The sequence below is a fragment of the Aplysia californica genome, unplaced genomic scaffold (genome assembly GCF_000002075.1).
Source record: "Aplysia californica isolate F4 #8 unplaced genomic scaffold, AplCal3.0 scaffold00006, whole genome shotgun sequence".
NCBI lineage: Eukaryota > Metazoa > Mollusca > Gastropoda > Aplysiida > Aplysiidae > Aplysia > Aplysia californica.
In genome coordinates this window covers 2,955,879-2,970,610 of record NW_004797276.1, presented here as the reverse complement: position 1 = coordinate 2,970,610, position 14,732 = coordinate 2,955,879, and the positions used below count along the sequence as shown (strand labels likewise).

At 40.9% G+C, this 14,732-nt stretch overlaps 1 protein-coding gene across 2 annotated transcripts; it reads left to right on the top strand.

Annotated features, from left to right (window-relative positions):
• The first annotated feature begins 512 nt into the window (after positions 1 to 512).
• LOC101851089 lies at positions 513 to 14,322 on the top strand. Of its 2 annotated transcripts, XM_013081230.2 has the most exons (3): positions 513 to 562; positions 7,595 to 7,704; positions 11,510 to 14,322. In XM_013081230.2, exons 2-3 carry the CDS (start codon positions 7,628 to 7,630, stop codon positions 13,008 to 13,010), a joined length of 1,578 nt encoding a protein of 525 aa, XP_012936684.1. In that variant the 5' UTR covers positions 513 to 562; positions 7,595 to 7,627; the 3' UTR covers positions 13,011 to 14,322. The 2 variants fall into 2 exon arrangements, with proteins under 2 accessions (XP_012936684.1, XP_012936690.1); XM_013081236.2 differs by lacking the exon at positions 513 to 562 and having other exon boundaries at positions 7,508 to 7,704.
• Positions 14,323 to 14,732: the final 410 nt, after the last annotated feature.

Sequence of the window (14,732 nt, the reverse complement as noted above, 5' to 3'; positions counted from 1 at the left end):
TTAAAAAAAAAAAAACATGGGGTGTTTCAGGGGGACATGCCCCTCTGAATTTGACCACGATATGATGTTTTGCAATTAAATTTGAAAGGCTATCTCTCGGGCACGCAAATCGAAAAGTAATCGTTTAGAACCAGAGATGATCGTCGTTGGCAAGCTGGCAAGGGAACTTCCCGCAGATCAAGATCTAGATTTAGATCATGACATGTCGTTAGCATGTGAATATTATGAATGAGCCATGTTTGTTCTATTGATGACGCTTTTTGATGACGACCTTTTTGACATTCTTAAATTGGCATAGCCTACCAGTTCTCTTTTTGATTAGGCCTAGATCTACTTTTAACACACAGACAAAGAATGCCCTAAAGTTAAAGCATGTCTTTGGTTGTCATTGCCTGTCATTTTCTTAATTTGGCACTTTTTCGTCTGTTACCGAACAGAACAGGTAGAAACACCGCCCGATTACTACCGATACAAGATGGCGGCCAGGCCCGCCTGGGGTAACAGACGAAAAATCGGATGACGGGGAATCACTTCTAAGGCCGACAAGAAGTAGAATCTACAAGTAAGTCACTATTCTTGATCTTGTCAGTCAGTAGTCAGTGATATAATGCCAATGACTCTCACTTAATGACTTATATTACAGTAGTCTCCGCCTAAGATCCCACCGCTTACGATCCCGGTTCGCTTAGGATCCCGCTGTTTTAAGAAAACAGAATTTTAACTAGATCTATACAAAAGTCACCCCTAAGATCCCGCTCTGATTCACTCTGAATGTCTACATTCGGCTAAGATCCCGCATTTCAGATCATAATTTGCGGAACAATAACCCGGGCGGGACAGCTGATCAACCAAGACCAAGAGTGAAAAGTTGAGATCAATTAAGTGTCCGTCGCGTTAAAGATCAGCCACTATCGTGAATGTGATCACATACACGTTTTAAAACTCGATGAAGCGATACAATGTTTGCCCCGACGGGATCACACCGGGGTGTGAACTGACCGACCCGTTTTTTTTCCCCGAACATCGCACTCACACCTCTGAGCTCTTCCCCTAAACTTACATCACTCACTGGGTGGATAGGGCCTACACGTTCGCTCCAGGCGGGATCACATTGAATTGTGAACTCTTCCCTGACCATTGCAGAAGTTGTGTCTACTCCTGAATTTGCGAGACAGACTGAATTTTAATTGGTGTGGGCACAACGCAGAGATCTAATGGTGTGTAACGACAAAGGTGGTTGGGGGGAACTCGATCTGAGATGGAAAGCTATAAATTTTTGACAGGTAAAGGGGAGGGGCAACTGGATAAGAAGAGTAGATCTTGAGACTCATGATAGGATAATAAGTGAAAATGGCATGCCTCATGCCACTGTGCACTGTGATAGGTCATCAAAGTTAACCACTCTTTGCTCGCCATACGCCATAAACCCACCAAGGGGTCACGACAGTTCATTTTACAGTGGAGGGAGACCATTTTATCGATTGTGAGCCTTAACATGGGTCACCATAGATTCTTCCCTGGATTTGTCGGTTAAGATCCCGGTTCGCCTAAGATCCCGCATTTCCTTGCTCCCGAGCACCGGGATCTTAGGCGGAGACTACTGTATTTCAAACAAAGTAAAGGCAGAACGGCTTGTTCATGTTGAGTTGTTTGCCGAGCTGACGTCACCAGGTAAAGTAATAAAGCCACCTTAATTCTCACGAATAAAATAACATGTCTCGCTATTCTCACCCCGGGTGAGAATATTCCTTGTCTCCCTATTCTCACCTCGGGTGAGAATATTCCATGTCTCGCAATTCTCACTGGGGGGGGGGGGGGAGATTAGTGACTACTTCAATGGCCGATAAAATCACCTTCTAAATTAGGCCCTTGGTGGCTTAGATCTAGAATCTACCGCATGGGAACGAATAATAATACATGATGTAATGTAAAAACATTTTTCGCCTCTCCAGTAAAAAAAACCAAACGAAGTGACTATTTCTCCGAAGGTTAGAGAAAAGGAAGTGCCTACTTGCAACGCCGCTTTGCGATTAGCGCCAGTGCTAAATAAAACACCGCGTTGCGATTAGCGCCAGTGCTAATTTATATAAAAACGCCGTGTCGCTGTGTGTAAAATATGATCAACCTTAATCTGCACATCGTTATCGGAAGTTCTGATGGCCAAAGTGACAGTGCGTCTGCCTTGAAGTCAAACCATTATTTTGTTAACGTGGGTTCGATCCCGGTCCTGGACGGGGTTTTTTTTTCGGTTTTTTTGTTGTTGTTGTTGTTGTCCTCTTCTCGACTGACCAACAAATTGTTCTCATAATTATATCTTGTTGCTTTGTAGTTTTGTTATTGTTATCCAAGCGTCTTTCGACTTAAACTTGCTCAAACTCTGACTCAGATGATTATGATTATGAGAGATGAACAAGACGTCTACTTTTTGTGCAAACAATGTCAGAAACAATTGTTAGATCTAATCTAGATCTAAATTTTTCTAGATCTAGATCTAGATCCACCCAATATTGATCGGAATAAGACAACGGCATAAAAAAAGGAGTCAAATCCTAGGAGGTTTATAAAAAAACTGAGAAAGCTTCCACAATTCAGGCAGAACGTAGAAATGATGGCTACTACATTCTAGATCTAGTACTGGCGTTTTAAATAGCACGGGAGCTATTCAGAACGCGGCGTTGCAAATAAACTTGAACTCTTTTTCTCCTAACGGTTTCCGTTCTACAGATTTTTGGGTTATTTGCGAGATTTAGGTGTCATCTTATCTGCCATCCTCCGAGGACTGGGAATAGCTTACCTCGTCAGCAGCTGAAAATTTTATTTCTACCTATTATTCAATAGTGGGAGGGACGTAAGCAACAGAATTGGTTGGAGGGACTATCGAACAACATTAACAATGACAGGGGATTGGTTTATGATGGCGGCTCATCCACAACGTCAGGGGCCTGTACATTATTTATGACAAAACGTTGGGTGATGAGAGAGGTGGCCATCTAAGACAGGTGTTATTCTTTGGTGTGATAGGGGTTATGTGTTAAAATAATGTGGCAGCGGCCGAGTTAGACAGGTGCCTGTTTTACACAGTGAAGCTATATATTTATAGAATCTAATCCGCAAGGGGAGGAATGGAAAGTGGCCATTTGTACAGGTGGTCGTATTATACAGGTGGCCATCATGGCAGGTTGGACTGTATTTGTACAAATATTTCACACTTTTGATTACATACCAGTGAGTAAAGAATGGACTTTTGTTTAGGAAGTCTTGTTTTAATTTAGTTTTTTCTTAAGTTACAAAAATGTAAAGTTTTCGCCTAAGCAGTTTTATGAACCCCATGAGGCAGACATGAATTAAAGTGGACAGATTCAATGAAAAATTAATATTTAATGCTTTTCATTCAGGTGCCTCTTTCTTTGTGCATAATTCGTCGGTGAAATCACGTACTAGCGTATCTAACATTTTGGCCAAAATCGAGTGAGAACACTGCTCGATTGATTACAAATAACCATATGAATGTTCTCTCAAATCAGGGAATCGATGCGAGCTTTAGTCACCGACATATTACAGATACACCTACTGGCGTAATGGAAAAGTTTCTTGTTTGCGAAAACGCGTAGTAGCATAAGGGACGATATGCTAGTACATGGTTTCTGTAATTTTTTTGTTTCGTTTGCCACTCTCATTTCACAAAGTAGCGTAAGACAAGTGAAAACACCCTCAAAGTGCAACAGGCAAATGCACGCGTGTCTTCGTTTGAATTTGGCAGCTTGTAGGCCTAGTCTAGCTAGATCTGTAGTCTAAGTGCAGTTAAGACCTAATTTAGCCCTTGATAATGTGTGATGCCATTTGGTAGCAATTTAGATCTAGATCTAGTTGTTGTTTTTTTTTTAATCTAGAAGTCAGACAGCTGATTCACATGGAATGCTGGCTAAACGGGTCTTTTCGATACACAGACAGTGAAGGGCTTGAGCTCGATCTTGACTGGGGTTCAATTTCTTACGCACCACGCAAAAACAACCCTAAAGAAAGCTTAAGCCTGCTTAGGTAAAAAAAAACAATAACAAAGAAACAATAAGAGGCTAAAGCAGCCGAAGGTTAGCGCCTCTATAACTAATTTACCCCTTACTGCTACAATTTGACGATGTCTTTACTTTTAAAGCTGTAAAAGAAACTGAACCCCCAAAGCCTATATGATTTTCTTCCCTCTGCTCCCCTCTTCTATGGCTCCTTCTGTCTCTCCTCCTTTCTCTGTTCCCTATTTCTTTCTCTGGCTCTTCATCTATTTATTCATCCATCCTTCCGGTTGGCATCCGTTCATCTGTTTGTCTTGTCTGTGTCTGCCTATCTGTCCCCTCCCATCACGTGTATGAATGCACACAGACAAACAAACATACAAATGGGCGCACAAAGATAATTGGTTTGGTTTGGTTACCAGTTTTACGTCCCCTGCAACACTGTACGGTCATTTAAGAGACGGGCTACTTCGACCCTGACCGTCAGGGCCAACCCAGGCTGAGAGGGGGAAAAAATCCCAGCAGAAGAAAAACGCAGATTGTCCACAAGTGGGATTGAACTCGGGTCTTCCGCATGATAGGCAAAGAAAGAGCCTAATCATTACACCGTAGCGACATATTATCAATATATTATAAGCTTGGAGCATGTGTTGCGAGTTGTTTAGATCTGTGTCGTTTCAGGAAACATTTGGAAAATAAGCCTACGTCGCAATTTCAGACAGTGATTCTGATTATGACATACCCCTATCTGCTCTGAAAGGGAAAGTAAATGACAAAGACATTTCTAATGAAGGAGCTAGGGGGATCGGCGAGGTCGATTTTGAAATGCAAAATCAGGACGCTGAAGGTATTGGTACCTGTGAGGAAGAAGAAATGATTGTTTTGGATCCATGCGTTGATGATATTCGGGGAGATGTGGCCGGCAGTAACAATGAAATAAGCTTCGACGATGTGTCAGAACATGATTATGACTCAGACAGAGATCCAGAGTATAGCCCAAGTCAGTGTGAGGTGAGAGGGTGTAAAGCAGACTGTGTGGGCAGCATGTCCTGAATGTGAGATTTTGCTTTGTTTTGATAATTTCCAACAGGATGTCTCTTCACGTCATCAGCACGGACATTGCACAAAGAAGAAGAGGAGAAGGATTGAGATTCTAAGAACACAAGAGACTGTCATTAATGAGATGGCAGCATCGGAGAAGCTAAAGAAAATGTGAATCAAAATAATCTTGCAGCAGCAGAACGCCTGCCTGAAGATTACACAGTAGAAGGCAGTGAAAGAGAGGTCTCACGAGAGAAAGTGCCTAGGTTGAACAACCAGAAAGAGGCCTTGCGAAAACGAAATCAGGGACAAGAATATACGAGCATTGCAATGAAAAAGAAAGTCAGAGGAAGGCAGATGAAACAAAGATGCAAATCAACAGATACTGCCCTGTGTAAACGGCAATGCTCATCCATCAGTGATGAACAGAGGCACGCTATCTTCGACACATACCACGCATTTGGGAACCTCAGTCTTCAAAGAGAATATCTAGTCAGACACATCAAATGCGTACCCAAGAAAAGAGAAAGCAATGTGCAGACGTCTTGAGGCATCAAACCAAGCAATACTTTCTGACTGTTGATTTCAAAAGTGTTCAAGTAGTTTGTAAAGTGCTTTTTCTCAACAGTCTTGGGATATCAGAGCAGTTCACGCGTACTGCTTTGAACAAAGTCACTTCGTCAGGGACGATTGAAGGAGAAAAGAGAGGTGGAGTTCAATCAAAGGCTGCGATTCTACGAAATGAAAAGATAAGAAAAGCGATGGCTGATCTCTTCAACAGGTTCCCGAGGATTGAGTCACACTTCTTTAGAGCATCGTCTTCGAGAGAATATCTCTGTCCAGACTTGACAAAGAGAATAATGTACGATATGTCCTTAGAAGAGTGGAAACCAAAGCCAGAGCCACCAAGCTTTGTCTTTTACAAGAGCGTGTTTAAGGAGAAGAATTATCCTTCCACGGACCCCAGAAAAGACCAGTGTTCCCTATGTGTCACCTACCTTAAAGGAGATGAGTCTTCACGTCAAGCTGTGAAAGCTCAATATGACAATCACATACAGGAAAAACAAAAGGTTAGAGAAATCAAAGCCCAATACAAAAAGTAAGCTCAAGAGGATGCAACTTTTCTGTGTGCCAGTTTTAACCTTCAGCGGGTTATCTACCCGCCTATCTCACAAGAAAGTGCAATCTTCTACAAACAGAGATTCTTTCCATCCCAGCTAACAACAATTTTTGCTCTGGCACGACCGAAGCAACCGTACATGGTGCACAGTTTGTAGTGGGATGACCCCCCCCCCCCCCAAAGGATTTTTTAAAAGCGTTTTAAGTGGATAAACTTTATTTTCATATGGGAGCCTACAAATGCCATGACAGACATTAGGCTTCCTTATGAAAATGAAGTTTATCCACCCAAACTGCTTCAAGAAAGTCCAATTTTTGTCTCTGCTGTAAAATTTGAAAAACACAACTTACCATAGTTTACTGGTGGCCCTCGATATATTGTTTGTGCTATCAACGTGAGTACTGTCACCAGTGACACACAAATTGTGCTCTGTCTTCTCTAGACACTACATAACGGTTTACCCATTACCGGCTAGTTATAGGACCCCTGGCATGGGCCGGAGCTAGTTGTTTTCTTACCTTAGCCTGACCAGTCAAGGGGATTGGGGGTGGGGGGGGGTGGTGGGGGCACCCCAGTCAAAGGGATGGGGGGGGGGGCACTGATGTATAAATGCCCAGTCTAATTTGGGTTAAATTGAGATAATTAATCGGTGCACATTTGTAAAATGCATTTATAATGAACCCTTTGAACCTGTTGGGCCGGTAAACCAGCCTGGGCAATATTTTGCTGTATACTGTAAGACCGGGGCACAGACTACCCTGAGTTGTAAGTTGTATAGTCCGTCAAAAGTACTCTTTTTGTTTCTTGTTCATCGCCTTACAACATTTCCACCTTGGAATCAGGTAAACAAGGGAGTGAACAGATGTGTTTATTTCTCCATGTTCTCCCCCTCAGTCTTTTTGTGTATGTGCCCCCAAAACGCTGTGAACTTTGATGAAATTTGTGAAAAATGTCCAGAGATAGAGATGAAAAATTTCAAGATCTAGGGTTCATAGGGTTAATCTACTGTTTTTGTCCCTTTTTTTCTCCCCGTTGATTTAATATGCCCCCCGGGGCAGTGCCACTGACTTTAGTGTCTTTAGGCCATTCCCAAAGGGGGGACATTTCTCGTTCAAGCACAGTAGAATTGTAAATGGGCTGATTCATCATTTCATGCTCATAACTGTGCCTGATCTGCAACAGGGAACTGCTGCTTTTTCTTTCTTAATCCTTACAATTGTCATTTTCCTTTATTTCTTTTGTATGTTTGTCACATTCTTGTGACCCGCTATTTCCAGGGTGCCTTGATAGTCGAAGCAGACTTTGTGCTAGAGAGGTGAGCAGAGTAAGTCTGATTCCCTGTAGAGACTTCTCTGTTGATTTGAGCGCCGTAAAACCCTTTACTAAAAAAAATGATTTAATATGACATCATCTGTTAATCCTACAGATTGAACTATCCCTTACAGCAGTGGCAGTGGTCATGGATGACTCCCGTCCTTTGTACTGTAACAAAGGATTTTTTGTGTCCAAATCAAGCTGCATGCCATGCCCTGACAAGTAAGTTGTGGGTGGTTGGCGGGTGCTCTGGTGTGGTTTTCTCCTTTCCTGTCAGACATCTATATGTGAGTGGTGAGGCAGCCTGATGAAATACAGCGAAACTCGGATTCAACGAGGTGGCTGGGCCTGACCTACAATCTCGTGGAATCCGAGTATTCGTTTTAGCAAACATGAGGTTTTGTGCAAATAATTACAGGCCCTGAGCAAGTATTGTACAAAGAGAGGTAACAAGTGGTGCCTGAATTGCCTGCATATTATGAGCTGTGCAAAAAAAAAAAGACTGATTCGTTCAAACACACGCCTGTTTCATCTCGATTGTTTGCCAAAAAGTTGTGTAGCTGTGTAGAGCCAAGCATATGGCAACTTTTGATTCCATAGACAAGCTCACAATTTATTATTCATTACGTAGATCTACGTCAAGACTAGCTTTTTTATCATTGTAATAATGATCAGTTGCCGGGGGGAAAAAGACACACGCATGCCAACAACGCTAGTGTTGATATGAAAGAAGGCCGTTGATTGGTCGCCTGCAATAGGCTAAGTGAATAATTGTTCACGATGCAGGTGCAGCTGCAATGGATGCTTTCTGGGAATAGACAAAGTTCTTTGTCTGAGAAAAATGAGCGAAGCCACGTCTGCGGGGGCTATTCACCCTGGAAGCGACCTCGTTGAATCCAAGCTTGCTGATTTAAGTGCTCGTTGAATCCGAGCTATTTTAATTGATTTCAAAGAAAAAACAAGAACCGGGGAATCCATCTCCTCTCGTTGAATCAGAGTTCCACTGTAATCAAAGTTAAGAAACCGGCATTTTTCCGTTGATTTGTGAATTTTTATCAATTTTTTTTGGGGGGGCTCAGCATCTTCCGTGCCCGTTTAAGTGCACATTTCTCATACCTGCCAACCCTACAGAAAAAATCGGTATATTACCGACTTTTTGGTCAAACTGCCGATCCACAGATTTTGGGATATAAGCCACCGACAAGTGCCCCCCATGTCTTCTGTATTGCTGTAAAATTTCAGATCTTTGTGTGCAGTAGGCCTCCACTTTTGTTACCAATTTAAAATTACCACCCATCCATCGATAAAACACTAGAGCTGGAAACTAGATCAGGGACCCAACACGCGAGTTGCCGGCATGCAAGAGGCGCGTGATCGCAAGGCGGCATGTGATTGACTGCCTAAAACCAGAGTGTGATTCAATGTTAAACTGCAAAAACTAAACGGGTTACCAATGATGTCATTGCGGGTTTTCCCGATACTGCTTTGCTAAGGTGTAGAGGGGTGATCGGCCACAGTTCAAGAAACGTTCTGTTTTTTTGGCATATTTTCCTATATATGAAAGTCCCCCTAAATTTTGAAACAACAAATCCCAATAACTTCTCTATATTATGAATGGATTTTTAAAATTTAAAAACCACAGTTCTTAGAATTTACTCATCTTCCATTTAAGCTGGGAAAAAAATTAATTTTTCATTGTCATATTTCTAATATTTATTTTTTGTTCTTTGTCATTTTCCCATTTTTTTAAAAGTCGCAAACATGCTCATGTATATGTGGGTCAAAATATTGATACGGATCCCCAATTAATTTTGGACAAAAATTTGTGTCAACTACAGATTTTGGTCCAGGCAATGTTGGCAGGTATGATTTCTGTGTGGATTTTACTGAAAAAACGTTGATTAAAGGCACAAAAAAATTTTATTTTCACTTTCCACAGACTCTCAAGCTAAGGAAATAACTAATCTTTGGCGTCCATTTTCTCACTAATTTTACCTATGAAACCAGACGACCCCCACCTCCTTCATTCGCCTATATCTTGACCTGTATTCAAGATAAAGGGATATTTGTTTAATCGAAAACAAGACAAATAAACAAGCTTTAAGATGACAACAATAACTCTTCATTCCCAAAAATTGACGAGAGCCTGATTCCACTGTATGGTAACACATAATTGTCCTTATCTCTCCTCCTTAATTCTTTTCTTTGTATTGTTACTATCAAGTGATACCTCTAATCTTTGGCACTTATTATAATCTGTTTGTGTTGCGAGTGTCGTAAAACTCTTGTAAAGACTAAAACAAAATCAACAAGGAAGTTTCAAGTATTGAGCTATTAGTATTAGTATTAGGACACAGTAAAGGATGAGAATGATTTTTGCATGAAACAGAATACAGTTGTTTCTGCCGAAAAATTCTTCACTGAGAGTGAGAGGCAAAAAATGCAAGCAGGAATTGAAAAATGCAGGCAGAAATTTATTTCTCATACAAGAGAGGTTTCTGGTTCTTTCTTTCTTTTTCTTTTTTTTTCCATATTAATATGAACTTTTTGTAACTGTAATCACAGTATGTTGGATTGCGAATTGTTTGTTTTGTTTGTGGAGGTTTTTGGGGGTTTTTTTAAAGAGGAGGAGGTAAGTTGGTTGCCTTAATCGCTGAAGTGCCTTTAGGCCATTCCCTAAGGGGGGCACATTAACATCTCGAGTTCTTTTGTACAGTAGAATTATAATTGTAAATGGGCTGATTCATCAATGTCATGCTCATAACTGTGCCTGAACTGCAACAAGGAACTGCTGCTTCTTCTTTCCTCATCCTTACTATCTTCATTTTTTCCTCTACTTCTTTTGTAATTTGTCACACTCTTGTGACCTGCTATTTCCGGGATGCCTTGATAGTCGAAGCAGACTTTGTGCTTTGAAGCTAGAGAGGTGAGCAGAGTAAGTCTGATTCCCTGTAAGGACTTCTCTATTGGCATCTACCCCGTGGTGCTCATATGACCTTATATGCAGTTGCGAGCACCGTAAAACCTCTACTAAAACTAAAAAATTACTTGGAACAGAGTAACTGTTGAACTCTTGAATCAATAAGAAATGTTTGACCATAATCTCAGATACTCAGGCTTGTTCTGTGTGTTCTCTGACTGTGACGGTATAAATTGGACTGTATTTTCGATCTTTTAGTATGTTTGCAGGTAATCTCTATGACATATATATAATAATAAATAATAATAATATATAACGTTTATATATAGCACATTTTTTAAAAAGTAGCTCAATACGCTTTACATTGGAATACCCATTTTTCAAAACCTTTCTTACTACTTCCTTTCTTCTCATGCAATATAATATATTTATGCACACACACACATACACACACACACACGCAAACACACACACACACACACACACACACACACACACACACACAGACTATTTTCATTCAGACATAGGCACTGAACAACTATAATTTTTTTTTAATTAAAAAATAACGTTAAAAGCTAATGAAGGATAGGCCTATAGGAACAGAAAATGCTTAAGATGTGTTTTGAAGCTATCAAGTGTTTTTGTTTGTCTTAGTTCTATGCGTAATCTGTTCCACATAAATGGACCAAGATATGACTAATATGAGAAAGATATATGACATGTTGAGACTCATTTTTTGTCTTGATGTATGTATGTGCTCACCTTTGATATACAAAAATACCTCATTTCATACCTAGTCCACACAGGCTTGTGGGAAATGAGAGCTCTTACCGAGTCTTTCTTATTCCTGTTCTTAAGTGTTTGAGTTAAGTGTTTGAGATCAAATGCCTAGTTTTCTCTTTCGTGGATGGTTGGTGGGTGCTCTGTTGGGACTTGCTCCTTCTTTCCTATCAAGCATCCTTATCTCTCCTCCTTTTCTTTGCATATTAATTTCCAGTAACAGCTCTAATCTTCAGCTTTTATCGATGACCTATTTGTTTTGCAAGTGCTGTAAAACTCCCACTAAAACTGAACTAAGCTTTTTTTGCTTTATTTTCATTCATGAAGGCACTATCAACCCAGAAATCTCTTCGAAGGCACATCATGCAGATTCTGGACACAGAAGGCTACGAATGGTAACTGGGAAATCATTAAGGATGGTACTGACACCTCAGATATTGTTTGGGGCTGTAAAAGAGGCTACAAAGTTCACAACGTTTCTCTCACATTGCAAGAGTGCGTGCCGGACATTACCACCAAGGCTCCTGTCACAACTGAAGGAACAACCACCCCAAAGCCAAGTGACAACACCACAGCAAGCACACAGGCCCCCACTACAACTTTCTTCTTCCCTGGAGAAGGCCATGAAGGCTTCCCAGTTTGGGCTGTGGTAGTTTTGGCTTTTGTGTGCGTTATAACAGCAGTATTGATAGTTATATATTTCCTCAGAAGGAAGGGCTATATTGGTAAAATCAAGGACATTTTCTGTCGTAGGAAAATCTCTGATGCTGAAGACCCTGAAGAAAAAAATGATTTGGTTGACAGAGTGATGACAGTGGTGTCAGATACAACCAGTACATTTGTTACTGAAATTCCACTGATGAATCCTTGCGATGATGGTGATACTTTCTCTGAGAAGGAATCATCTAACTTTGATGGTAGCGTAACTTCTCCACCAATAAGCGACCCCATAACTTCTCCAGACCATATGCCTTCAAACATCTCAAAGCAATTCTGCTTTACTTTAGCACCCATGCTAGAAGACAAGCTGCATAATTTTATTCACATATTGGATGATCCCAGCAAGAAGTTTGACAGTAAGCAAGAGCTGTTGCACCTCAAACTTGAGGGTAAGAACTTCTTAAATTGTGGCATTGATGCTTTTTGGCTCTGGGCATTGCATAATAAAGAATCCGATCACAGGGCTCTGATAGCAGAAGCTTTGTCCATTATTAATGAGCCAGAATTGTTGGACTTGTCAGAGACAAAGTGTAACCGGAAACTGGTCAGTGTTTCTGTGGAGATCAGTACAAATAAACTCAAAGGTGACGGTGAACCATCTTACCTTCTTTATCGGTTGTTTTACAGGCTAACACAGTTAATGGATGATGATAAAATGCTTTCGTTTGTGAACCAGCTGCCAAATGATAGTGTTTCTTTTGATAGCCATAGGTCGCTGAAAGAAGCTAACAGAAATACCGGTTATGATATGACTACAGCTTGTTCTGGAACTCTTATGGAGTGGAGAAAGAAAAACAGGCACCTGAATTTGAGGGCAGCTTTTCTGGAAACTTTATTAGGGATAGAGCAGAAGTTTGTTACAGAGGATGAGAACTATATCGAGGTCATGAAGCGTCTTTGCCCTGTTGAAGATGACTGTTCTGATACTGCTGTTTTTCCCAGTTCTGGTGTTGAACAAAGCGAAGCTTTAACTGATACAGGAAGTTTATCAACAGCAGAGAATGAGGGCAGAAATAATTCTGTCACTGATTCCAATGAGATGAAAATGAATCCTCAACAGATATCTCTACAAAAAGACAATGAAGGTAAAGGAGATGAGCCTATCTAAAATGGGCACCCTAAAGACAATGAAGTAAAAGGATATAAGTCGGTCCAAAATAGGCCCCTTATTTCGGTGTAGACATCTGACGAACTGTCACTAACAATGATCAATCACTAGGCTCTTTCATTTGCTCGTGATTCCCTTCTAAAACGGCCCATTTGTGGCCGTCCAGACTGTAATGGGAAAGTATGACTTTATAGACCATCATCTCTGCCTCCAGGGCGTGCTTGTAGAAACTGTTTTCCATTTGGGCATGTGATTAGTTTATGATACGTTCTGTTTTGACCGGTTATTGTCATCCTTTAGAGAACATGTTACTTCTTTCCCCTTTCTTGTAACCTATGGTCTGTTCTTACTCCGTAAATGGTTGGTGAACACTTTTGGAACCTGTAGCCTAGCTCAACCTTCACAAAACGGCCTTTAATTAAACTGTCCCCGTCGTTTTATTCATGAAAAATTAGGAAACTATGCAAACTGAGCCCAAAAATGTGAAATTATTCGATTCTGTTAATTTTAACAAAGAATGATAAAGGAAAATAATAAGAAATTATGCAAAAAATGATCAAATTATGCGGGGTGCATAAAACCCCGCAGACTGATTTAACAGCCTTCAGTGAGAGAGGTGGTCTGCCCTTTCTTTGCCTTTCACACGCAACATGGCTAGCATAGACTCACGCATTGCCATTTAGAGCTGTGGAGGTCAATTGCACTCCGTCCACTCTCTCTAGAACTTGTTTGTTGGTTGGCAGGTGCTCTGGTACGATTTATTCTTTTTTTCTCATCCTACGTCTATCATCCTGAAATTTCACCTCATCTTTTCTTTGTATGTTACTCTTTAGTAACACCTCTTATAGATTTTACTTGTGTTGCAAGTAGCCTATCTTAAAAATCTTACTAAAACTGAACTAAAAGATGTGAGATGCCTTGCCCGTCTGGTGCAGTGAATGCATGCCTGAAATCTATGCTGCTAACCTAACTGCTGCTGTGACCTCAATCTCCGTTCCTATACATAGGAAGTCTCTTCACTACAGAATAGGAGCATGAGTTTACCCGAACTATTTCTACACTGCAGCGTATTCTGAAGCACATTCCGTACATGTTACCCAGTGTCTTTGTGTAGCCGTTACAAGTTACATGCTCTGCTGTTGCATGCAGGATCCCAAGAGGGGAGAATTTTCATTGATTGTTTCAGTATTTCTGCCGTGATGTTGTATCCCTCTGCACCCAAGTTGGCTGTGACAGGCAGGGATGAAGCCAGCCTGTTAAATTATCGAAATTGTCTCGATTGAGCTGTAAAAACACCTACATTAAAAAAAAATAATTTCCATACATGTTATGGTCCCAGCTGACATGACGACTGTGTTTATGAAAGTGTCTTCCAGCCCATCTGCTGGAACCAGATTCATAATCGTGAGATTGTGGATTCAGGAGTTTGAGCCTCAACTTGGTCCGACGTTGTGTCCTTGAGAGGGGCACTTTACACGAATGTCCCATTTGGCTCGGTCCTATTTGGCTCGGTCCTTTTTGAGATGGATGTTATACTCGAGATCTTGATAAGCTAGTTGTGTTGATAGGTGCGTTTAAGTTGACCTACCATTTCATCATTTTCACCATTTGCTGGATGTTGTATGGACCCCTATATTATAATGATCTAGGTTTTGTCAGTGGGAAAGTAAAACAAAAACATTTACAGTCAGTTGTTAAATCATTTACAGTCAGTTGTTAAAT

Coding starts and splice junctions, on each gene's coding strand:
- LOC101851089 (XM_013081230.2), top strand. CDS start 7,628: ATGGATGACTCCCGTCCTTTGTACTGTAACAAAGGATTTTTTGTGTCC. Junction 7,705..11,509: donor TGCATGCCATGCCCTGACAA/GTAAGTTGTGGG, acceptor TCATTCATGAAG/GCACTATCAACCCAGAAATC.